The sequence below is a fragment of the Diachasmimorpha longicaudata genome, chromosome 4 (genome assembly GCF_034640455.1).
Source record: "Diachasmimorpha longicaudata isolate KC_UGA_2023 chromosome 4, iyDiaLong2, whole genome shotgun sequence".
Lineage (NCBI taxonomy): Eukaryota > Metazoa > Arthropoda > Insecta > Hymenoptera > Braconidae > Diachasmimorpha > Diachasmimorpha longicaudata.
Genome location: NC_087228.1, coordinates 11,259,307 through 11,281,913, shown reverse-complemented (window position 1 = coordinate 11,281,913; position 22,607 = coordinate 11,259,307). Strand labels below are relative to the sequence as shown.

The window sequence follows — 22,607 nt, the reverse complement described above, 5'->3', positions numbered from 1 at the left end:
GCCTGTTGATATGAGGTCGAGTTTCATTCATAAAACAGGCAAAAGCCCTCTTCTATTTCCAAGTGTGAACCAAACGTTTATGATAGCTTTAAAGATCAATAAGTTGAGTATTTTTTTGTTTATTTGAGAATTATTATGGCCCCTGTTTTTTTACCTTTCCTTCTCCTATCTTTCGCATATTTTTTTTTTATGTAAATTGAGTTGCGGTAATTGAGTAAACGTAATTTGTCAGTAAATTAAAATGTTAATTGGTTATCGATAATCACACTGTTTTATCGACATCGAATAAAGAGGGGTGGAAAATTGAATTGAAAGCGTAATTGTTCAGCATACTTGAAAAATTCTCAGTTAGTTACAATTAATGAATTAATAGCTCATTATTTAATTATAGTATCAACATAAGAATACTTCTCTACAATATTATAATGAAATTTATTCTCTCACACTTCCGGTCACCATAAAGCCCTGGTTTGAGACATCCCTCTCCCACCGGCCGGCTTTATTTGTTAATAAAACCAGACAAAGGATTCAGTTCAGTCGTTCACCTGCGCTTTGTGTCTCTTGGACTCGCGTCTGCTAAACTCGTTGCACGAGCAATATTTAAGTAGTATTATTTATTATCTTGAGAAATTAAAGATGGAGAGAGAAACAAACATGAAGGCTTGCCCCTACAATGAGGAGCACCTAATACATCGATCTAGATTCGTGAAGCACGTCTTGAAATGTGCTAAGGTAAGTGCTGCACAGTGTCGAGTTGCATTTATCTTCACTCAACCTCGTATTTTACGATCAACTTTTATTTTCACAGAATTATCCACCCAAGTATAAGGAGTCATGCCCATTCAATGCAACTCACATAATGTTCCACTCTGAGCTGGAAGAGCACATGAACTTGTGCCCAGACAAAAAGGGAGTCAATCCGGGGTTGTACGCTTGTGAGTATATTTTTCTCCTTATTCTTATTGATGACGACATGGGAGGAATATGTGATGCCGTGAGAGCATTTTTTAAAGATCGGAATATCATAAACAGGAGTATATTTCAACAGAGAAGGATTTCATGCATTTGTACTTACTCTATTTTTTTTATAATTTTCCATTGTTTATTAATAGTCTGAACAAAAAAACTCATTATCTATTTGAGGATGCGGTTCGGCAAAAAACAAATAAATGAAGACATTGTTGATATAAAGAACTTCTGAAGATATAGGGCAGACAATATTCTTTAGTTCCAAAACAATCCTATAATTTTATTGAATTGAGGTTTTTTTCAGATGCCAAGAAACATGGATCCGTGAAAGCACCAACTCCATCAGAGTTCGAGGATGCCCTGACATGTGTCGACACCTGGGACGGCAATATCGATAATCGCCTGAAGGACTTCACTGATACTAGCTCAGTGGCCAGCGATACTGATGAATCAACATGGTAATAAGATAGTTGGGAAGAGTAGGGCAAAATAGATTATTTAAATATCTTTCAATGATCATAACTGAGCAACATATTGAATTATCGAGTTTTCATATTTTAAATATGTTTCATAATTTTACCTCCAGCACACTTTACAAGTCTGTGAAACATCCCACGGATGCTATGAAACCATTGCGTCCGCCGAGGGAATATGGATGGCCCATAACAATGGAGTTTGGTTATAATGGTGCAGAGGATGTCGAGTCAGTCGTGAGCAGTCTTGCTCCGGGTGGTCGTGGCATCAGACCAATCTCAGCGGGACTAATGAACTCACCGATGCTGTCAGGACGTGGTGGCGGTCGAAAACGTCTTTAAAAGCCTTTAGGTATGATTGGTCAGTTACGAATGCAGTTAAATGAATAAAAGAAAACTACAAAACAAAAATCCTGTTCTAATTAAATAATAAGTACTATTCTTGAAACTAGTATCTTATTTCCATATCAACGGTGATAGACCCTCCAATCGAAAAAAAAACAAAAAAAGACAGTGCTTATCATTATTGTATTTCGAAATATTTTGGTATCAAAATTGCTGAAAGAAAATTTAGTTTAATAAATTGAATTCAATTTCCTCACGTTTTTTTTTTGTGTTTTAATAAATAATGAAAATAACAAATTTTCTTCTCATACAATTTATTAGTCTATCCCTCCCAGACACCTTCTGCCAGTCAGAAACAAGATGAACCTATGATAAGGTTTGATAAGGGGTTATTCAACTTTAAAGGCTTTATTACTGATGAGTCAAATCGGCCTTTTGATCTACCCATATATCGGTGATTTACATCGATACTCAACTGAATGATGATGTGAATTACGTTTCAATGGAGAAATTAAAAATATACACATCGAGACAATCAGGGGTTGCTTTCTCTAAAGCACGAGTTCATATAGGTTTTTGTCTCTCCACTATTCAATTACATTGATATTTCGGCGGAAGAAGCTGGTCTGCTCTACGTACATAGCCAGATATTGTTTTTCGCTTGATTCTTAGAGCCCATTTATGTCATTCTATATAGACTTATTATATCGCAAGTAAAAGTTTATTAGATTAATTTCTCCTCTAGCTTTTTTGTTTTTGAGAATAAAAACTTCTATCGAATTATTTTTTCTACTATTGTCCCTTGAATCCTCCTTAATCTATACATTAATTCCCCTTTATGTTCAGCTCGATATTATTTTCTTGTAAGATTAATTTGCGATAAAATGATACAATAAATAGATTTTCATCAACCGTGGGTTTTGAGTATGTCTTAGCACTTTTTACAAATTCATCCTCAGATTCACGATAAGTTCAATATAAAAACAATACAATGTTGTAGTATTGATAAAGTTACTGTTATTCGTCAATTACTGGCATCTCACGTTTTAATATGCTAGTCATGACCAATATACAAAATTTATTTCCCCCAAAATAATCATCATTGAAGGTCAATTGAATAATCCTAAAACAAAACAATATCCATAGAATATAAATAAAAAATAAACCCAAGTGATTATTCAATGAGAGTCGATGAAAAATATTTATTCGATATTTCGTCTTGGAAATTCCAAAAATGAAAATACAAAAATTTCCAGACGAATAGTCTTCGACAGATTACCATTTATGTCTTCACATTTCCGTCGATATTTTCTACCTTCAAACATGACAATCTTTCAAAACAGATCAACAAACCGACTTATATTATGCATCACAATAAATTCGCTGGCCAAATAATCGTGAGAACAATAATTAGCATTTACCTGAGGAAAGAACAGTTTTTGAGGAGCATCTCTTACCGATACAAAAAAAATTGCGACTTGAAAATTGTCAAGAACAGAATATGCGGGACGAAAAAAGAAAAAATGTCGTTGAAAAATTCTACACTTGTCCTAAAAAGTTTGACACATTGTCCTTGATAATATTCAAGCTAGGAATTTAGGGCCACAAGTAAGAACGTACTTATCGCAAAAAACTTGTCTCCTCAGTGTAGCAATAGTAATCGGATTCGGAAAATAAAGAAAAATAATAGGAAGAAAAAGATCAAGTTAAAAGTACGGAAGTGGCTCAACAAGGAGACAAGAAAGTACGTAAAGCACCCCAAGAAACATATTGAGCCTTGCTGTTTGCTTAGGTACACTCTGTATCGTCATTGGATTTCGAAATTGTTTTTCAATTTTGAACGCAGTTGGTAGTGTAACAAGTGGTAATAGGAACCACACTGAATACCTGAGTGCAAGTACAACGAGGGTTATGTACGGTGTAAAAAGTAAAAAAGCGTATAAAACGTGTGATGCAGTGCGACCAATGAGAATAGCAAGAGTGACAATACCAGCTCTTCTGTCATTCTCAAGATCGCGGGTATTATTACTATGCAAAATAGCCTCTGTATTCAATGCCAACGGTATTGCATAGTATATCGTACCCCACTTGATGTATCCAGTTTGAGCCATAAAAGCAAATAACACAGATATTGGGCCGAATATTACAAGTATAAGTACGTCACCAAGCGCAATGTACTTGAGTCCAATGCCACCAGTATACAGGAATGATGATGACAGGCCCCCGAAAAAAACAAGGGCCAGATGTTCCATTTTAGCTGGTGATATCGTTGCTAATAGCACAAAACCCAGGCATCCAGCTGCATAAAGTATTGTCCCTAATGACACTAACTCGTCCTTAGATAACAACTGATCCACCAGTATTCTGTCATCGCTTTTTCCCCCACTGTCAACCCCCTTGATGTAATCGAAGTATGTGTTTACAACATTTCCAGCTCCATGCACTGATATTATCGTATAAAGGGTTAAGATAAACGATATTAGACTGAAGCTCTCTAGACCAGTTAGACGATACGCCAGTGCTGAACCGAGGAGTGTTGGCATCAGTGATGCACTGAGAGACCATGGTCTGACAGCCAGGAAGTACGATGACAACTTCATTAGGGGTGAATCGAGGGTTGATGATGTCGATGCACCGTTGGTGCTCGTTCTCGATCTCCCTGTTTTTGCCGCGTCTTCCTGACTGGGAGCCCGTATTCCATTGGACATCATGATGGTTTCTCTATGCTTTCACGCCTGAAGAAGATCGAACAAATGATGATAATCATTGGAGGAAAATTAATTTCTAATAAAATAGAAATAACAAATTCAATTGCCTGAACCGTTCTTAATTGTTTCAAGGTATTCTTCAACACGATGTACATGAATTGTTGAATACATCGAGGTGTTTCGTAAGGTGAAAGTATAGTGAATATTCACCTCCAGTTCTCCAGTTAAAAGTCGAAGTTAGGTTACGACTGCCTGCAATCCCTCTGAATAATCATTTCTGTATTGAATGATTAAATTCTAACATGTAGTAGTGATATGCCTCGTGACCTAATGCAACCACATTTTATCTATTGTTTTTTGCTCGTTTGATTTATTTTTCAGTCAGTTTAGTCTATTCAGCTGCACTTGAATAACACTCCGAAAAGCAGCACTCACCTATGTTGATGACGTGTTTTTACAAATTTGCACGTGGCGCTCTCTAACTCCTGGAGGTGTTCTTCAATCTTCCTTGTGTCCTCATGTGTTAGAAAATGAAAAAACAAAAACATTAGTTTGATTCTTGCTGCCAGCTTGGATATATCTGCAGCCCATTTTGTTGACAGGTATTGTTTATTATTTTATGTGACCATAAAGCGACAGCCCAAGAGAATGATGCAGATAAAAACATTACCACTGCTTCAAGATGCCAAATTCATTGTTATTGATGAAGGTAACCTTGTTCGTATTTCATAATAAATAATATAAACGAAAATTATTTACCATTCAAATTGATAGAGAGCTCCAGTTGAGGAACAATATTATCGACAATTATTTTTCTTCTCATTGTTAGTAAATTATGGGAACATTCCTTCTTCTTTACAATTATTCAATGCAAACACACACACGTCTAATTATTTGCATAATCATAGAGATGTTGAGTAGTCCGACAAAAAAAAATGAAAAAACAAAAATTAATTTTAGGCGTGGAAGTCTTACGTGCAACAGAGCTTGTTGCAGGCTGGTTACAAATGTGGAAAGACACAGGTTCAAATCATTCCACAGATCTGCTACTCTTCTCCGATCCCCAGTTTACATTTGACACTTGGACAGAAGTATTTGGAGAAAAAAACCTGAGAATTCATGATTATTATACCCAAGATCTTGATAACATCTACAAATCAGAGAATATTAATTTACGAGAGATAACGAACAAATTTAGTTCCAATAAACAATCGACAGTGATAATTAATTGCTTGACTAGTCTAGTATTATCAGTCGGCCTGAGCGAAGCTGTTAGATTTATCGAAAAATTGGGAAACCAAGTGTCACAGCTGATCTGTATATATCGAAGGGATTACGGTCTACAAAGAATTCCGAGCATAGAGACTCTGGGGACCACCCACGTCAGACTCGATAAATCGAGTGCAACGAGTTCTGGTTGCGATATTAATTATGAAATATCTGTGACTCACCGGAAGCAGGGGGGAGGATTTTTAAGACATCGAGTAGTCATTACTCAGGATGTATTGACGTATGAAATTAAATCCGAGAGGATCCCAGTTGTCCCATCTCCGAAAAACCTTCCGACATCTCCAACTGCTGTGTTAAAGCCACAGGCAACATTCAGATTGGATATGAACTCTCGTGAGCTGGAGCAGAAGAACGACACACCTCTGCCTTACATTATTAAGGATAAAAATCCAGTTAATGAATCTAAAATTTTGTATGTGCCTGACGATATTGATGATTTGGATGAAGAAGATCCTGATGATGATCTACCATTTTGATTTGAGAAAATGGAAAATAAAAAAAAGCATTCAACTGTCGTGTATTTATTGATCCTTCCATTGGAACATGCACTGCGCCACAATTTCATTCACGGAGGGCAATAAAAGAGACTTTAGCGAAATTCCAATTCTTATTCTCCCTCTGGAAAGTATATTGCCAGTTCAATACTAATGAGGGTGATTAAATTACACAGAACTCCTTCTCTTTATCACATTTGTCATCAAAAATTATCTTAATTATCGTAATATATAAGCTAAACAATGCACAACGTTAAGAATTTATTTAAAACATTATTTCATCTGACTCTGAGAGCTGCTGACATTCTTCACAACACGACACAGCCATTGACATTGATCATTTTTCTCTCTCCTCTAACAATGAATTGTTTTTCATTCGCTACAAGATAATTGTCTACCATTGATGCGTTAAATTATTCGCCTGTGTGCAATACAGATGCAGCAATCGTCCAGCGAAATTACTGCATCATCGGAAAAGTATATTCAAAAATTCAAAAAATCAGTACAACCTTTCATATTAATAACTGTTTCACCACTGAATATATCACTAAGTGTTATTAATACTCATATAATCTTTGGATTATGAAAATGATTCCTAATAATTCAATAATAAAATTGCAATACTAAAGAAGAATTAAGGAGATAATTTTCAGGAGTCAATTTTTTTTTGCCTGTCTTGCACTTTAATTCCGAATTTTTGGACGTTTCTGAATAACTGGATGAATGGAAAGTTCAAAATGAAAATAAAGAATCTAGATAACAACCGGTAGAAAAAGCAATCGTGCGTTGATTCAAAAATTTATTACTCTTCAATTAAGGCTAAAAAAGAGTGGAGTGAAAATTAAATGAAGGCTTGTAAAAACTTTAAAAAACTCTTGAAAGTAATAAAATAGTTCTCCACCTCTCTCCCCAACTCGTGAAAACAAGAAAAAAAATCTATTCTCCATTGTAGAATATCTCATCCCCCAGGGGCGCAGAAGAAATCATCTATCCCTGGAAAGTATACAAAATATTTCTATCATGAAAATGATGAGTACCATCAACATGATGAAGTACTCGGCTCTCAAGAAGACATCGCCCATACCGCACAGCCTCCTCGCGACTGTGCGCGACATCAGCCTCCAAAAGCCAATTAACTAAATCAGTCCCCGAGAAGACCCCCTCATAAACGGTGAGTAATCTCCTGCGACACATGGAGATTCTATCCCGACACTCTCGAAGGTGGCACTGGCTGAACTGCTCCCGAATCATCCTGGCTTCTGGGCTGAGGGAGGCTTCATCAGGTAGTTGGAGTTTCTGCCTAGCCTTCCACTCATGGCAAGCATTCTTCAACCATTTTCCCAGTTTCCCGAGACTGGGATCAAGCCCGAAAATTCCGAAGGCGATGAGTGGCTGTCCAAAATTGAAAGCCACATCCAGAAAGGCCAGCTCAGCATAAACTCCTGTCATCTGCTCCATGATCATGGTCCCAACGGATAAAGCAAGCCCAATAAACATCGAGCAAAGAAGGAAAATAATGAAGACAACGTGACGAAGAATCTGGGGATCCTCGCCGTCCATCCTCGACATTTCCCTTTCATTATCAGACTCCGGTTCGTATTCGTCGAGTGCCCCAGTGGCTGCAGTACACAGTCCCCTCTGAAATGCGCAATTGTTGTCCACTCCACAGGGGTTTGCTGGTACAGGGGAAATGGGAGTAATAAGATCCTCGACGTCGACGACGTTTCTCGTGTCAATTGTTGTGGACTCTGCATTCTCACTGTTGCCTATGAGGCTGGCATAGGCTTCAGTATGCTGACGCCTTTGATATCGCTGATGGAGTACTAAGCATCCAATGGTCACAATAAAACTGAACAGTAAAATAAATATTGAGACAGCTCCCTCAACAGTCCCTAGTTGGAAATTCGGATTACGCATATCAGGCTCTGAGGGATTCCTTGGGGTAACTATGGCGCACATGAGTGTCACCAGGATGAAAGGTATTCCAAGTGCAGTTGGAAGAATCCACCTCTGAAGATCTCGAACGAAGGCTCCTGACTTTGAACTCAGAAATAACAGAGTAGCTGCCATGGCTGCTGTAAGCAATCGACTGGCATAAACTCCCCCAGTGATGAAAGCACATTGAAGGTACCACAGAGGGGAGCCAGTACTTTGGATGTCCAGTTTTGTCCAGATGATCACACCAATAGCCACCGTGAATTGAGCGATGATAATACAGATGGTGCATCGGTGTGTAGGGCGTTTGAATTTCTTTCCCTCGAGTACGAAGAAGCAGATGATCAGCCAGACACATGCCACTGCTGATGCAACAGATATGTCCATGGAGAATGCATTCAACTGTCTGGCATAATTATCAGGAGATACTCCGTTATTGATCGCAGTTATGACCTTTGCCGAGACAAACATCAGGGGGGCAGACATGAATGTACAGGCAACCATGGCTGATGCGATTAAATCAATTTCCATTTTGTAACGAAGAGTGAATATGAAGAGAGCTGGAGCTGTGGGAATAGTCCCATAGAGAAATCCATAAGTGCTGAGGTCTCTGGTATCAGTGTCGTTAATACCAGCATTAAGCAGAATTACTGATTCACGAATTACGAGAGGTAATGCTAGCAGCTTCACCAGGATGAGAATACCCGGAATGACTAGTGCTGCTCCTTTTAACGTATGGACTTTTCCCACCATCATGAGGCCGAGGAGGAATAGGGCACTGGCTGAAAACGCATTTCCAAATACTTTGAGAATTGCTGAGAGAATGGTCGGGACAGAGTGGTTGAATGCAAAATTTCCCATTATTCCCAGAACTGTCATGAAAAGGATGGGATTAAGGGCCACTCCTTTTAACACTGAAACAACTAGGGCCCAGCCTGATCGTTGGTCACTTCCAGTTCTTTGTTTGCCAATCTCTAGAAGTACGAAACCGATGGGATTCAGAACAGCGAGAGATATGGGCGCCATTAGGTAGAGATATGCTGAGTATTCTGGATGTGTCAGGCTGTACAGGGCGTCGATCATGGGGTAACCAATGGCGAAGTCATTACTCTGGGTTGTGAAGATTGCGAATACTGCTGCTCGTCCGGGATTCATCGGCTTGGTTGTTATGAGGGACACGAGGAGAACCACCAAGAATACGCAGCCTTTGGCGATCATCACTGCCAGCAAGAAATTCCAGTTTACAACTGAAAAGTCCAGTCGTGCTAGGGATGAGAATATCAGTGAGGGTAGCGCGAATGTGCCGACGAAGGTGTTAAGACCGTTGGCCTCAGATCTAGTTATTATTTCGAGTCTCCCAGCAATGTACCTGCAAGTGTCAGTCAATTCTTAATTCATTGATTGCACATGAAGAGATATCGAATTCACCAAAATTTTATACATACCCGCATAGAATAATTGCAAAGCACTGAATCAATGCCAGATACAAATTGTCAGTAGGTGCATCCATCGAGGCATTTAAAAACTCCATCGTATTGGTTTTATCGTTTTATTGAATGCTAAAATTCCACCTTCGTCGAGAATTTCTGTAACCTAACGACATTTCGATAAAACAATAATCAAAACATATGGTTTTCAAAGTCTTAAATTGATGGAAAAAAGTGTATTAGGTGAATGAAATATGACCCATGATTCATGCGCCACAGGCGCGTGACATTTGGACTAACGAGGGTGACCTGACAGAAATGCAAAAACTCACAATTCACTGACATCCATCATACTTCCGCAATTACAGAATCATATTCCGTATCCGAAGATTTGCTTTACAAGAACCTCTGCGAACCACTAGAGTACAGCATAACGACAATCCTCACCGTAATGCAGTGAGCTTTGATATGACAATTGCTTCAGCAGATTAATAAACAGCTATAATCATCACTTGTTTTGATTACACCGCTAATAGGTTACTTATCGTTATCATATTCACCCGAGCGCTTTGTCACCTGTCCTGTGTGGCGTGTATATGCGTAAATTCAAGCCCTACATAAAAAAAGATTGACTAGAATAGATTCGGATGGATAGGAGAAACACACCAGAGCACCAGAGGAGCGATGTAAGCGCCACAACTTCTTCGGCTCTCGGCGCCCATTTATAATTGTCGAGTGGCACGTGAGCTGCGGTTTAACAGCCCTATAAAAATTTCAGTTAATTCTTCAATAACGCTCTTAAAAGTGGATTTTCATATCCAACAATGACTTCCGTCAATAGTGACTCCGCTTGGTTCAACGAAAATGAAATGTAATGGTGTTTTGCTCACGTGCTTATGTGAAAAGTAAGAGTGACGTTCCATCCCAAGTTTGGTTAGGATTGACCTCTCGAAAACGCGGGAGATGGTTACAATTAATTTTTCCATTAATTCTATCATTTAAATCATCCATAATTCCCTCTCTGCTGGCAACCACCTCCGTATGTATATTTTAACGAGCAATTTTTAAATAATGGAAGTGTCAGAGCATTTATTATTAAGTTGTGCGCCCATCATCGGGACAGTACTTGCCACCACAACTGCTGTTATGATAATAATTAATAAATTACGGTGAGTTTTCATTGCATCAACTTTATTTGTCCCCAAGCATTAATATAATATCATTGACATATTTCACTTCATCAGATTACGGTGGCCCGTGAAGGTAAATTGTTGGTTTTGCAATAGCGACACGAAAATATGGAGATCAGAGACAGACTGGTGGCAGTGTCCATCGTGTGATCAGTTCAACGGCTTCACCAATGATGGCGATTACAATTACGACATCCCCGAGCAGCGGAGAAGATCCTTAAACGATATGAGTGTTTACTCAGCCTCCTGCAGAGCTGAAAAATCCCAAATGAAGAATGAAGGGACTCTCTGCAGAAATTGCAATCGCAACGAAGAGTTTAAGCTATGCCAGATGCGCCTACTCGATCCCCTGAGTTTATCACAGAAAGAGATTAAAAAGTGTCGACAATCTCTCGAGAAACAGTACCCACTCTGCAGAAGATGCAATTCACTTGTCAAGAGCGTTTTACAAAGGCAATCTGTCTGGCTGACTCAGTACAAAATGCTGATTTTTAAACAGAGACCCATAAGTCTCATTATTAAGAATTCCGAAAAGTTGGAGAAACTTTGCAGAATTATTTTAATTATATTGAGCTCGTTGATCATTGGCTATCCCATGGTGCAGTCGTTGGCCATTGTGGGAGCTGTGCTGCAGCTATTCAGTATCACGAGATATTTCAACTCTAGAAATAGCCATAACCTGTTCTTGGTTGTGATCTGGCTGGGGGTGTGCTGGCTTATGCCATATTGGGGCGAGTGTCTGGTGAAGTTCAAGTGGAGAAGCCAGTGGCTGCCGTTGGAGTACATCACTGGCTATCAAGTTATAACGATTGCATCCATCCTCTTGGGATTCATCAATGCAACATCCAGAACATCCCCTAACGGCCTTAATTTGTCGTTCAAAAAAATCGAGACATCGAGTTCAAATAATAACTTGTCATCGAATTCCTCGATAGATGAATTTGACAACTACCTGGATAGAAACGACATGGGGATCCAAGAGAAGAAGTCCCCGGTGGATATCACCCATTTGTTAACCTCCCCATCCCACCTGGAATCACCAGCACCGATTAAGCCAGTTCTGACTTCCAATTTCAAAATTTGTAACAGTCAACTTGGTTTGGCAAGTTTCGACAGTCAATCAGATAACTTGGAACTGTTGGAGAAACGCTCGGAGTCGTATAATGACAAGGTTTGTCTGAACGACAGCGTGAGAACACTCAGCAATCTTTCTCTCAACGGAAGAGAGGAGAAAATCAGTATCAGTGGTTCTAAAGTCTTCGAAACTCGAACATATGGGACCACGAGTCCTGATTTATTCAAGAGAAACTTCCAGACATCCAAGAAATTCATACTGTCGCCACCGAAACTGAAGTCAGCGACGCAGAACTCGTGGGTGGCTGGGGGATACTGGCAGATGGGAATAGACAGGCCCACGTTGTCTCGATCCTCCAGCCAGAGCTCAGGATTCGGCTCCACAGGCTCCAACTTCGCCTCGTCGAGAGAAGCTTCTGTTGTCAATGATGGTGACAGGTATTCAGTGATGTCTGACACGACTCTCTGCTGCAATTACATCAATAACGGCAGTCCTGTAAATTCATTTTGCCAGTACACGTCATCACCCTATAGGCTGATGGGGCCTGAGATCCCAATCTGCATCAGTCCTTCTCCAAGTCTCCTGTCGAATGGATCTTGTGGGCAGGTATCGCAACGCACTCTTTGTCACAGCCACCACGATCAGCTCATCAAGAACAGCCCAGGGGTAATGCAACAGATACCTGAAAAGCCTGTCTGCTTCAATCATCCCACTACAGTGTTCACCAGTCCTGTGTGGTTACCCGCACTTGTATGCGGGTCACTCGTGTTCAATGTCATCATCTTCTGTACTATTTTATTGCGCTAATTGAGAGCTTGAGGGTTCAATGGATAGAACAGTACTCTGATAATGATTTATAGGTCTTCCTAACGGATTAATCCATTACTGGGCAATGAAGTGTTGAACGGAGAGAAGCTAGTTCTGACTATTGATCAGTTTTCAATTAATATCTCGGGAGCCACTTAACTGCCGCAATCAAATAATTATAAAAACTAGCGTACTTCTATATTGTCTTTTTTTTTTTTTTTTTTGTTGAAAATACTGCCAACCGATTGTTATTCATGAAAATCGAGGAATGATGTAAATAGGTCTTAGGATATTCCATAATGCGATTAAGTGCATCTCAATAAATAATTTTGAAGGATATTGATAGATGGATACACTCGAAAACTTGTGATACCTAAAACTATCTTAATGTGTGTTCACTAGGATAAGCGGATACGGGTAGAGGAATCATTGATACTTTGGAAACGCTATTGAATCGTGTGATGGAGTCAAATATACATGAGCTTTTTTATTAATTTTGTTAGTCATGAGTAATGATAAAGCTGCAGCAGATAATTAGTACTTGAGAATCTTCTTTTTGTAACAATTTGCATTTCTATGTATTCATTACTGCAGTACTTCCATATACTAATGACAATATGGAAGACTCCAGTTATATTAGAATTTTTTAAATATTTCCTATGACGCCAAGTCGACCTTGGTTGGAGCTCATGGAACAAAATAATGAGAAATGCGTTCCATGTGGTCCAAGGTCTGGTCTTTATTTTGAGGAAGATTTTGCAATGCATCTTCTATACGAATAGGACCGAATAAAAAATCACAAACATTCTAAGTTCTCAGAGTTATTATTTCAATTTTACCTCAAACTCCAATACTCTTAAAGGAAAAATCAACTCTGTTATCTTAATGAATCTTCTGCTGCAAAATATTGAGTCTGTGATAACCATGGGTAAACAGACGACCCCATTTGGTATCCAAATCGATATTCAGGTGACGTAAATCTGGTTTATTCATATCAGCCCGCCTGCGAGGATACCTTCAATAAGATCACGTTGATGTTACAGGTGAAATACATTCTCAGTCGCAAGTTACCTTTTATCGGTGGGTATTTTTTTTTCAGTGTAATCACATCGGTAATGGCTACGAGGGAGGTCCTTCGCTTCTTCAATGAGTTCTTCGTCTCTTCGTTGGATGTATTCCTTGTAGCCATAGCCGTATTGATTGCCGAAATTTTTTGCGAGGTCTTGTTCAGGAACGTACGTTCTTTTACTTTAAATAATGATTGACGTTTTCATCGTTTTAAAAATAATATCACCTCCCCATTATTTTATAATTACATCATGAAATTAAAATCATCCTTGTAAAAAATGTTGTTTCTAATTTTCTAAAGAAACATTATTAATAAATTAATCAAGAATTTTTCTCCCATACTATTTTTTCTTGCTTTAAATGCTTTTTTGCACGAAAAACCGAAGAGAAATTAATTCTCCCGTACCAGGCGTTATATTTTCGAAGAGGAGGTCCACTCAAACCCCTCGGAAGGACTCTGTAACTCAGATCATAGGCAGTAGAAAAATTGTTGTGGTAGGCATCACCATGATGCTCCAACAGTTCTTCACGAGTCACTCCCTATTAAGATAATGATAAATAAAAATAACGAATAATGATACAGGGTTCAGGGTAGATGTACACGAGACTGGGATTCTGAATTACTTTACTCCTGTCTTTGAGCTTCTTCGCAGCCTCACGAGTCTCTGAGGTAACATTAAAATTCTCACTGCTGTACGGTTTGAAGAGGACATTATAAGAGCTGACCCATTCATCCGGCGGGGCTTTGTATTGAGCCCGCTCTTCGAACCAATTTCCATGCAAAACTTTGGAGCAATACCTCGGCTCACTTATTTTCAAAGTATCATTTTTGCTGGTTTGTCGGAAAATTTTGCTCTTCAGCAAATTTAAGTTTGACAGTTGGGAACAATTGTCACAATTTAGCAAGCCGCAAGGGTTGAATAGAAAAGAATCCATGCTAATGGTGCCTTTTACCAAATTTTGATGGGAATGAATTTAAAAACATCAAAATTGCAGCTATTTTCAGGGAAAAACAATGGAATTATGATTTTTTAAATATTGAAATGTCAATTATAATTGACGCGAGGTTGTAATGACACTGATCATAATTAATAAAGAATAAAAAGAATATCTAATTCACAAAGTATTGAAATTTAGGGACAATCAGTACATACTGCTTTATTGTGATAAGAACACAGACAATATCTACATTGTGTCGATAATTTCAAGACGTTCAGATGGTATGCAAATGGGCCATTTATCACTCACACGGTCTCGCGATTATTAGTATTATAATATAGGATGTATTTCTCTGATTTAATTATGTTATGAAAAATAATCTGTTAGTTGCAGAGATTTCTCAAATTTATCATTTATTTCACCGAAAAATGATCGTCACTACTGTTGCGCCGACGAACTCATTTTCATATACTTGTTTTATCAAGTTCTCCTTCACCAATCTTCTATAGCTATTGGCCATACAAATGTGCTGTTCCTTAGCTGAATTCATTGCCTGTGCATGCCCAATAATGCAACTTAATTACGTTTACAAATTTTTCACGAAATATAGCATCATCAATTCGAATTTGAATTGAGATATTTTCATATTTTCCCTAGCCGAGATGCACTTTGATGAGGTACAAAGTAAATGATTAATAATGCCTTTCTGGTAATGGAGATTCTGGTTAATAAATAGAACTCTTTAAATTAATCTAAATATCAACATTTCTCATCGCTGACAAAATATTTAAGATAAATTTCTATTCCAATTAATCACTTTGTTTTATTCTCCATTGAAAATATATGTATCGAATAAAATATTAATTGTATGACGACTGGACTGAAATCGGGAAGGACAACTGTGCGACCGATTTTTCACTTGAAAAATTTCTGGTGCGTCGATGTGTTTTTATATCCCATAAAAAATGACGTATATTTATATATGTACAGACACATTACTGCATTGTAAAAAATGGAAAATTGAGGAAAAATCTCGAGTTGTCATCGTAATTGAATTTTACTCGTGCAACTGCACCATTGAGGATAAAATAACAGAGCCAAGTCGTCATAAAAAAAATTAGGATTATTAATCAACGTAGGGACAACAAAATAGTTTGCAAAATCAATACATTATTAATATTTCCTACCTAGAATTGCAAGCTCGCCTGTCGAGCATTCCAGGCTCGTGTCACAGATTTCTTCTTATTTTTTTTTTTACGAATGATCGATCACAACATACTATACCATATTGCCTCAATGGTAGTCATGTCAATTACGTTTGCCTCGTAATTTACAAATAATATAAATACAGCAGCCGAAAATTTTAAATAACTAAAGCACTTTTAATCATTCTCTTTTTTAAGCTCAGTAATCGTGGAAACATTAGAATAACAATTCTCATTATGTCCGCTTTCAACGCCGTTATGCACAATCGTTGCACCAAAATTGACAAGACATTCCATTTTTAATAAATATAATTGGCAATGACAATGATGGGAAAACAAATATTTCAAGCATTTTCGATAATTGATAATCTCTGAATGAATCGGAGATGAGAAAAAATTTTGTTCAAAGATTTCGCCATGAATTTTTTTTAATTCAATTGTGTATACCATTAAAGTTTCATACAAAATATCATATAAATAAATATTTGAGTGAAACATTCGAGATGTGTTGCTCATGTTTCACATTTTATTTTCCTTGAATGATAAAAATTTAAAGTTATAAGCCAGTAAAGACAAAAACTGACATTATCGTAGAGAAGTAAATGCCCGAGGAAAGACAGTTTCAATTGCTGAATCTAAAAATCACAACGGAGAGACTTGAACACTTAACCGGCATTAAGCGAGTTCTCCCAATCGATTTACAGCATCGAAACTATCTTCAAGGGCAGTCACCAATCATCCAATAAATTATCAATAAGCAAAAGAATAAGGAGTCTTTTTCATTGACATTTTTTGCAACTTGGAATACACATAAGCCACAATCATTTTCATAATTCAGCAACTGTATGCCCACTCGCACTCAACTGCACGTGAAATACTATTACATTGTAATCTTATTATTTCAACTCTGGCAATTGTTAAACTAGAGCGAACGATGATTGCGTTTAGGCCAGAGTTTGTTTGTCAATTATTTCATCTTTTTTCATCATTGTGGAACCAATCCGGCAACCAAATACGTAATAAGAGTAATTACTCTCATGTGTGTCTCGGGTATTGGATCGCCATGTGATAATTAATCATTATCAATCAACGATAAAAGTGAGTGCACAATTAGAAAGCGTTCTGAACGTAATGCGTTGTCTTGATCATGAATTACAATATCCATATAGCATAAATCGATCGTGTTTTTTTTTCATCTCAAATAATCGCGCACATGTTACTTCATTTCCTTTAAATTAAATAATTTATAAAAATCAACTATTTACAAATCGATAAGACATGCAGTATTACATTGTAAACTTAATGTTATATAATCTTAGCCAGTACTAAGCACATGCTTATTATTTTTTCATTTTTTCTCGTTTTTCTTACTTTACTTTTTTTCTTTAAGTTTTGCTCTGTTGAATGAAAGAAACGGATGGTGCTCGCTGCGAATAGTAGTAGTACTTCTATAACCCTTATTCATATATAATGTTTTTTTTTCTTTTACCTCAATCATTTATGTGTAAGAATTGAAAATTATGTCCGGCTCTGGAATCCATTTTTTCTCATCGGCGAATGCCATCTTGCGTTCGTTCTCTGTAAAAGTGAAGAATTTTTTTTTGTTCGATTTACGCTCACGACCGGGGAGATTCCACATCTATTGAGGAAAAACAAAAAGAAAGAAAAATAAAAATAAAAAGAAATATAAGAAGTGGATAATCGTATTTTAAAACATGGCATTGTTGATGTTGCTAACGAATTAATATTCTTTCCACTGACAATATCAAGTCATAAAGAAAATTAATAAAAAATCACAAATTGTACGCTGTGGACAATTTCTTGAAAACATCTACTTTAGAAATTTTCAATTGGGATGCAAGCATCAATAATCCATGGGATAATATCCAAATTAAATGTTTATTCACCTCGATTCCCAGTCCTAATAACATTGATACCTCCACCATGGTGTTGTCCAGCTCGAATTGGTTTGGCAATTTGGGCACTGGGTCCACGTCGTGACAAGTTCTTCTGGCGAACAGCCTCCTTAATCCTATCCACTTCATACTGGTAACGTTTACGATCTCTCATTGCACCCTCTTTGGCATCGCGCAGTGCAATCTCAAGAGCTTTCACACGCTCAACAGTTGCCCTCAACCTCTTCTCAAGTTTAGGTAATTCACACCGCAGATCGGCATTATCTCTAACAAGTTGTTTGTGAACCTTGGTAAGCTGATCAAGATTATTCTCGAGAAATGAAATCTTTTGTTTCTGCGCCAATGAGCCACCGTCGTCCTCATTGTCCTCAGCATTTGCAGTCTTCTTCATTCTCACCTGGAGATCCTGGACAAATAATTTGCGGAGATTGTGCAGTGTCTGAAGTTCTTTGGCAACAGTGTCTTCCAATCCCTTGAGATCCTTTCGCGCCTGTTCACGACGTTCATTCACCATTATGAGCTCCTGAAGTTTCATGGATTTCTCAGCTTCCTCCTGCTTCAATCGTTCATAGTCAGCCTGCATTTGCTGGTGGGCAAGTGTGAATTTCTGGTTGAGATCCTTGAGTTCACTTATTGTCTCCTGCTTCTCGGAAATTTCGTCTCTGAGGGCGGCAACCTGTCTCTGGTGAACATCACGCAACTGATCCATCTGCTCCTCAAGGGCTACACGCATCTTTGTCGCTGCCTCCTTCTCCTCTGCCTTCTCTTTGTTACTGACAGCCTGGACCTGCTCAGCAGCTTTCAATTTGGCGCACTCTTCCCGCATTGCATCGACATCTTCCTCGAGTTGACGTTTCCTGGTGTCGGCTTCCTTGATCGACTCGGTTAGAGTCTGCATGCGTGCCTCATGCTGAGAGATCAATAGTCGACACTCGCCCAATTCTTTCTCATACTCTGATATCTTTTTATTGCAGTCCACCTGGAACGTTTCCAATCCCTGGCAACGTTGCACCAAATTCTTGACTTCGGACTTCATTTTACTAATGTAGAATCTAGCCACTGTGAACTCCTCATCAAGTTTTCCATTCGAATCAGGCGTAATCTGGCATTTAAGATTTTCGTCTCCTCCGATAGTGACCCCAATCTCTCCCAGATCCTTTAAAAGATTGGTCAACATCTCCGCAGTACGTTTACGCTGGTGAGTAGACATATCCCGTAGCTGCTGGAGCTCAGAAATCGTAGAATTGAGCGCAGTCTGTTTAGCAAGCAGCTCCTCAGTAAGTGCCTCGTGCTCCTTATTCTTTATTTCAACTTCCTGTGACTTTTGATCATAATTAACTGCTAATTCCTCGAGCGCTTGGAGCACCTCCTTAACCTCTTCCTTAGCACTCTCAGTCTCCTGATTGATGGTACTCATTTCCTGTTGGAGCTGTTCATAATCCCTGCGAGCACTGGCGATAAGTTCCTCCTGTTCTTCCAATTGTTCTTTGAGTTTCTCGAGGTACTGGCTCTGCTGGTTGATCTCTTCGTCCTTGTCGTCGAGTTGCTGGAATAGCCGCTCCCTCTCCTCCTCTAGTTTCTGCCTCTCCTCGTTGGACAGTGATCCAGCCATGAGACCACCACCGGGTATAGCTGGAATAGGTCCATCTGGAACCTTTGACTCGACTTTGCCTTCGATTGGAATTGGTGTAATGACGTCTGGTCCCTCCACCAGGTTAACCTGCTCCTCTAGTTTGACAGTCTCTCCTTGTCTCCAACGTGACAATTCGTACTCCAACTTCTCGACTTTTCCCTTCAGCCTCGCAGCTTTCTCCTTCTCACGTTCGTATCGTCGCTTCCACTCTTCGGCCGTCAATTCCTCGTTCACGCAGACGACATTCTTGATCGTCTTCGCGCGCTTGCCAAAGTCCAGGGTGGATTTTGTCTCGGACTCGTTGAAGCTCGCTGGTGAACAGCAGATGATAATTGTCGTTCTTGCGTTACCACCCAACGATTCCTGGAGAATTCTCGTCAATTTCGAGTCACGATACGGTATGTGTGTTTTATTACCGTCTGCTAGGGCTGAAATGACATTACCCAGGGCTGATAGGGATTTATTAATATTCTTCGCCTCATCCAGAACCGTTCCCTCAGCACCAGTCTTGGATACTTTCTCCGAACCAGCCAAATCGACCAGGTACAGTTTGCCAGACAATTTCTTCTGGTTCTCCAGATTCTCCTGCTTCACGTTGATGAGAAATACTGAGTGCGAACGAGAACTGTGCTCATTCATATTCGTAACTGCTATGTGACGGTTTGACTTTCCTTCCTCGATTACTTCGAATACTTCCTCGGGACTAGATACGAACCGCTCAGTTGCACCTTTAACGAATGGGACTCGATTCTTGTCCTCGTGAACACTCAAGTTCACTTTGGATACGTCCAGCAGATCTCTGATTTTGTCCATATAAATCTCGAAGTAGGAAACTTTTATGTGGAACTCGAGATTTTCTTCCATTCCGTAAATGTGATTGAAAATGTCATTGACGATTCGCGGGATGATTCCCTGCTTGTTCGGATCACCAATGACCCCCTCCATTGTGTGCGTTTTACCTGTTAGTTTAATGAATTGTTATTTTAAACAGTCAATGGAGTTGTTTTATTATCAAATTCACATTAACATGATTAACAAACTTCTAATATATTTTTAATTAATCAATTATTACTACCAATTTTGATTTATTGCCATTTATTTGGGGCAGACCAATTTGCTACAGTCATCAGTCGCAAGACAATAATTTATTACCGGAAGAAATGCATTCAATTGAAACCCTTAGAATTGATTAACTGATTGACTATTTGGTTCGCTTCTGATTTCTTCCAGAAGTGTTCAATGTTCCCTGGTAAAGAGGTATTTTGTTTATATCTTTTAATTTCTCTATTACAGCTATTGACTAGATTGCACTGGGTAGAAATTAAGGTATTAGTATCTCTTCATAACGAACAGAAACTACTGGAAAAATTACCTGAAGATGTCTGTCCATAGGCGAATATTGTACCGTTGTAACCTGCCAGCACGTCGGTAACAATTGATTTAGCAGCTTCATTGTAGACTTTGTCTTGCGTTGCATTTGGTTTAAATACTTTGTCGAACAAATAAACTTTCCCCTGAAATAAAACATGAAAATAAGAATCCTAAATTGTACATCTGTTCTCGTGTCATTATGTGGAGAATTACGGACTCATGTGTACTCAGATATTTATTATCTACAGAGCATAGTAAATGATGTCAATAATGAGTGAAATGTCTCTTAATTTTTGTTCAGCATACGAGGAAACAATAAGACAAATGTAAAAATTCGAAAGGATTAAAAGAAAGGTAATAATGAGTATTCAATACAAAACGGAGTGGAATCCAAACTGTCAGCTGTGCGCCGTCGCGTACCCATGCGAACAACCTACATCATGTCATGATGAAAAGAGTCCCAAGTGTTTTAAAACAAATAATATATCTAAGAAAACTCACCCCAATGGAAATACAATTTTCATCCCCTCCGGATGGAAATTTAACGACAAATTTCGATCCAGCCTTCTCCTCAGAGTCGTTCAGTGGCCGAAATCTACAGACCACCTTGATGCTGTCCTCAGCGGCGATCTCACGTTCCCTCGGCGTATCCATTTTTCCTTATTCAATTCCGTTCAACTCAACCAATTGATAGTAAATTCCACGACGATCCAGGGAGAACCTCGTCCTCGTGACTCGCTGATTCTCTTTCAAATATCATAGGCAAGGGAACGATTCAAATAAACGGAGGCATGAACAAAAGTACTGTCAGACCACGACCCGTATTCAACACCAAGATGGCCGACAGTCGATTCTCACTATTACCAATCGCCACGAGCTGCTCTGCTCGGGTGGGGAATGGTGGACGAAGGGGCAGTGTGAGGGGGAGGCGGAGGCGCTTGCGCTTGACGAACCATGCTACGAAAATATGTAAGAGGAAGGGGAAATAGGGGAGATCAACAGACTTGAACGTTTGGTGGAGTTGTTGTGTAGGTGGTGCTGGGATGTCTATCACGCTTCAGCGGACACCTGGACACCGGCTGATTGACAAAAATGTTTTGGGAAGGGTATTCATTGTCAGTTGAGAGAGAAAAAACACGGAACATTTCTTTGTAGGGCTCAGCATGCCAACAAAAGTCATAAAACAGCCATGCGCGAGACTTTAATGTTCTTTTTGGAAGTTTAAAGAGCCATTGTTCTTATGACCTTCATGCTTCCTATCGATTCATCATCTCTTTTACATTCACAACGGGAAATGCGTTATATCTTAATACCATTGAAAAAATTTTCCCTTGTTTAGGATGTATGTACATACTCCCAATTTTATTATTCTATTATCAATGGACCCATAGCGGTATCGTTTGGATTAACATCCTACACTCATCCGGTGCACTGTGTGCGTGTGGGTTGATACCAATTGCACGTGCTCTGTGCTTGCATCTATGAATCTCTTCATCTCTGGGCATGTGTCACATGCGTACTTAGTCATGTCCCAATTGACGATCTTAAAATTCTTGAGTGAAGAAAGATGTCGATGAGTCAACACGGCTTTCCTCCTGATGTCGGATAAAAAACCTCTTGCTCATTTTAACTAGGCAGGGAAATTGTAAAAATAGCCCCCCCCCCTCCGGAGAGTTCCATGATTTTTTTTTGCCATGCTCCGATTCACTGCCTGAAGCCCAACACATTCGCATTGGAAATTAGACTCATGGATTAATTGGGG

The 22,607-nt window shown here is 38.9% G+C and overlaps 7 protein-coding genes across 11 annotated transcripts; 3 read left to right on the top strand and 4 right to left on the bottom strand.

The window, feature by feature from the left end:
• Positions 1 to 368: 368 nt before the first annotated feature.
• LOC135161144 (gametocyte-specific factor 1 homolog) lies at positions 369 to 2,088 on the top strand. The gene is made up of 4 exons (XM_064118456.1): positions 369 to 732; positions 809 to 935; positions 1,274 to 1,427; positions 1,556 to 2,088. Exons 1-4 carry the CDS (start codon positions 637 to 639, stop codon positions 1,782 to 1,784), a joined length of 606 nt encoding a protein of 201 aa, XP_063974526.1. The 5' UTR covers positions 369 to 636; the 3' UTR covers positions 1,785 to 2,088.
• LOC135161128 (ubiA prenyltransferase domain-containing protein 1 homolog) lies at positions 2,085 to 4,932 on the bottom strand. 2 transcript variants are annotated; one of them, XM_064118430.1, is made up of 2 exons: positions 4,603 to 4,932; positions 2,085 to 4,522 (listed from the first exon to the last, which is right to left on the bottom strand). In XM_064118430.1, exon 2 carries the CDS (start codon positions 4,496 to 4,498, stop codon positions 3,494 to 3,496), a length of 1,005 nt encoding a protein of 334 aa, XP_063974500.1. In that variant the 5' UTR covers positions 4,499 to 4,522; positions 4,603 to 4,932; the 3' UTR covers positions 2,085 to 3,493. The 2 variants fall into 2 exon arrangements, with proteins under 2 accessions (XP_063974500.1, XP_063974499.1); XM_064118429.1 differs by having other exon boundaries at positions 4,706 to 4,931.
• Positions 4,933 to 4,999: 67 nt separating this feature from the next.
• On the top strand, positions 5,000 to 6,295 carry LOC135161137 (uncharacterized). Its single transcript, XM_064118446.1, has 2 exons — positions 5,000 to 5,204; positions 5,456 to 6,295. Exons 1-2 carry the CDS (start codon positions 5,144 to 5,146, stop codon positions 6,259 to 6,261), a joined length of 867 nt encoding a protein of 288 aa, XP_063974516.1. The 5' UTR covers positions 5,000 to 5,143; the 3' UTR covers positions 6,262 to 6,295.
• A 558-nt stretch (positions 6,296 to 6,853) lies between these two features.
• Positions 6,854 to 10,259, bottom strand: LOC135161795 (lysosomal cholesterol signaling protein). The gene is made up of 3 exons (XM_064119711.1): positions 9,974 to 10,259; positions 9,660 to 9,807; positions 6,854 to 9,583 (listed from the first exon to the last, which is right to left on the bottom strand). The coding sequence occupies exons 2-3, from the start codon at positions 9,743 to 9,745 to the stop codon at positions 7,267 to 7,269; spliced, it is 2,403 nt and encodes an 800-aa protein (XP_063975781.1). The 5' UTR covers positions 9,746 to 9,807; positions 9,974 to 10,259; the 3' UTR covers positions 6,854 to 7,266.
• A 106-nt stretch (positions 10,260 to 10,365) lies between these two features.
• LOC135161802 (uncharacterized) lies at positions 10,366 to 13,524 on the top strand. Its single transcript, XM_064119722.1, has 2 exons — positions 10,366 to 10,810; positions 10,886 to 13,524. The coding sequence occupies exons 1-2, from the start codon at positions 10,713 to 10,715 to the stop codon at positions 12,711 to 12,713; spliced, it is 1,926 nt and encodes a 641-aa protein (XP_063975792.1). The 5' UTR covers positions 10,366 to 10,712; the 3' UTR covers positions 12,714 to 13,524.
• Positions 12,908 to 14,968, bottom strand: LOC135161139 (cilia- and flagella-associated protein 107-like). 2 transcript variants are annotated; one of them, XM_064118448.1, is made up of 4 exons: positions 14,406 to 14,968; positions 14,188 to 14,321; positions 13,785 to 13,961; positions 12,908 to 13,728 (listed from the first exon to the last, which is right to left on the bottom strand). In XM_064118448.1, the coding sequence occupies exons 1-4, from the start codon at positions 14,715 to 14,717 to the stop codon at positions 13,596 to 13,598; spliced, it is 756 nt and encodes a 251-aa protein (XP_063974518.1). In that variant the 5' UTR covers positions 14,718 to 14,968; the 3' UTR covers positions 12,908 to 13,595. The 2 variants fall into 2 exon arrangements, with proteins under 2 accessions (XP_063974518.1, XP_063974519.1); XM_064118449.1 differs by having other exon boundaries at positions 14,411 to 14,684.
• An 857-nt stretch (positions 14,969 to 15,825) lies between these two features.
• LOC135161792 (kinesin heavy chain) lies at positions 15,826 to 21,717 on the bottom strand. 3 transcript variants are annotated; one of them, XM_064119704.1, is made up of 4 exons: positions 21,347 to 21,717; positions 20,847 to 20,988; positions 17,833 to 20,433; positions 15,826 to 17,503 (listed from the first exon to the last, which is right to left on the bottom strand). In XM_064119704.1, the coding sequence occupies exons 1-4, from the start codon at positions 21,497 to 21,499 to the stop codon at positions 17,424 to 17,426; spliced, it is 2,976 nt and encodes a 991-aa protein (XP_063975774.1). In that variant the 5' UTR covers positions 21,500 to 21,717; the 3' UTR covers positions 15,826 to 17,423. The 3 variants fall into 3 exon arrangements, with proteins under 3 accessions (XP_063975774.1, XP_063975775.1, XP_063975776.1); XM_064119705.1 differs by having other exon boundaries at positions 15,826 to 17,564; positions 21,347 to 21,716; XM_064119706.1 differs by lacking the exons at positions 20,847 to 20,988; positions 21,347 to 21,717 and adding an exon at positions 20,550 to 20,708.
• Positions 21,718 to 22,607: the final 890 nt, after the last annotated feature.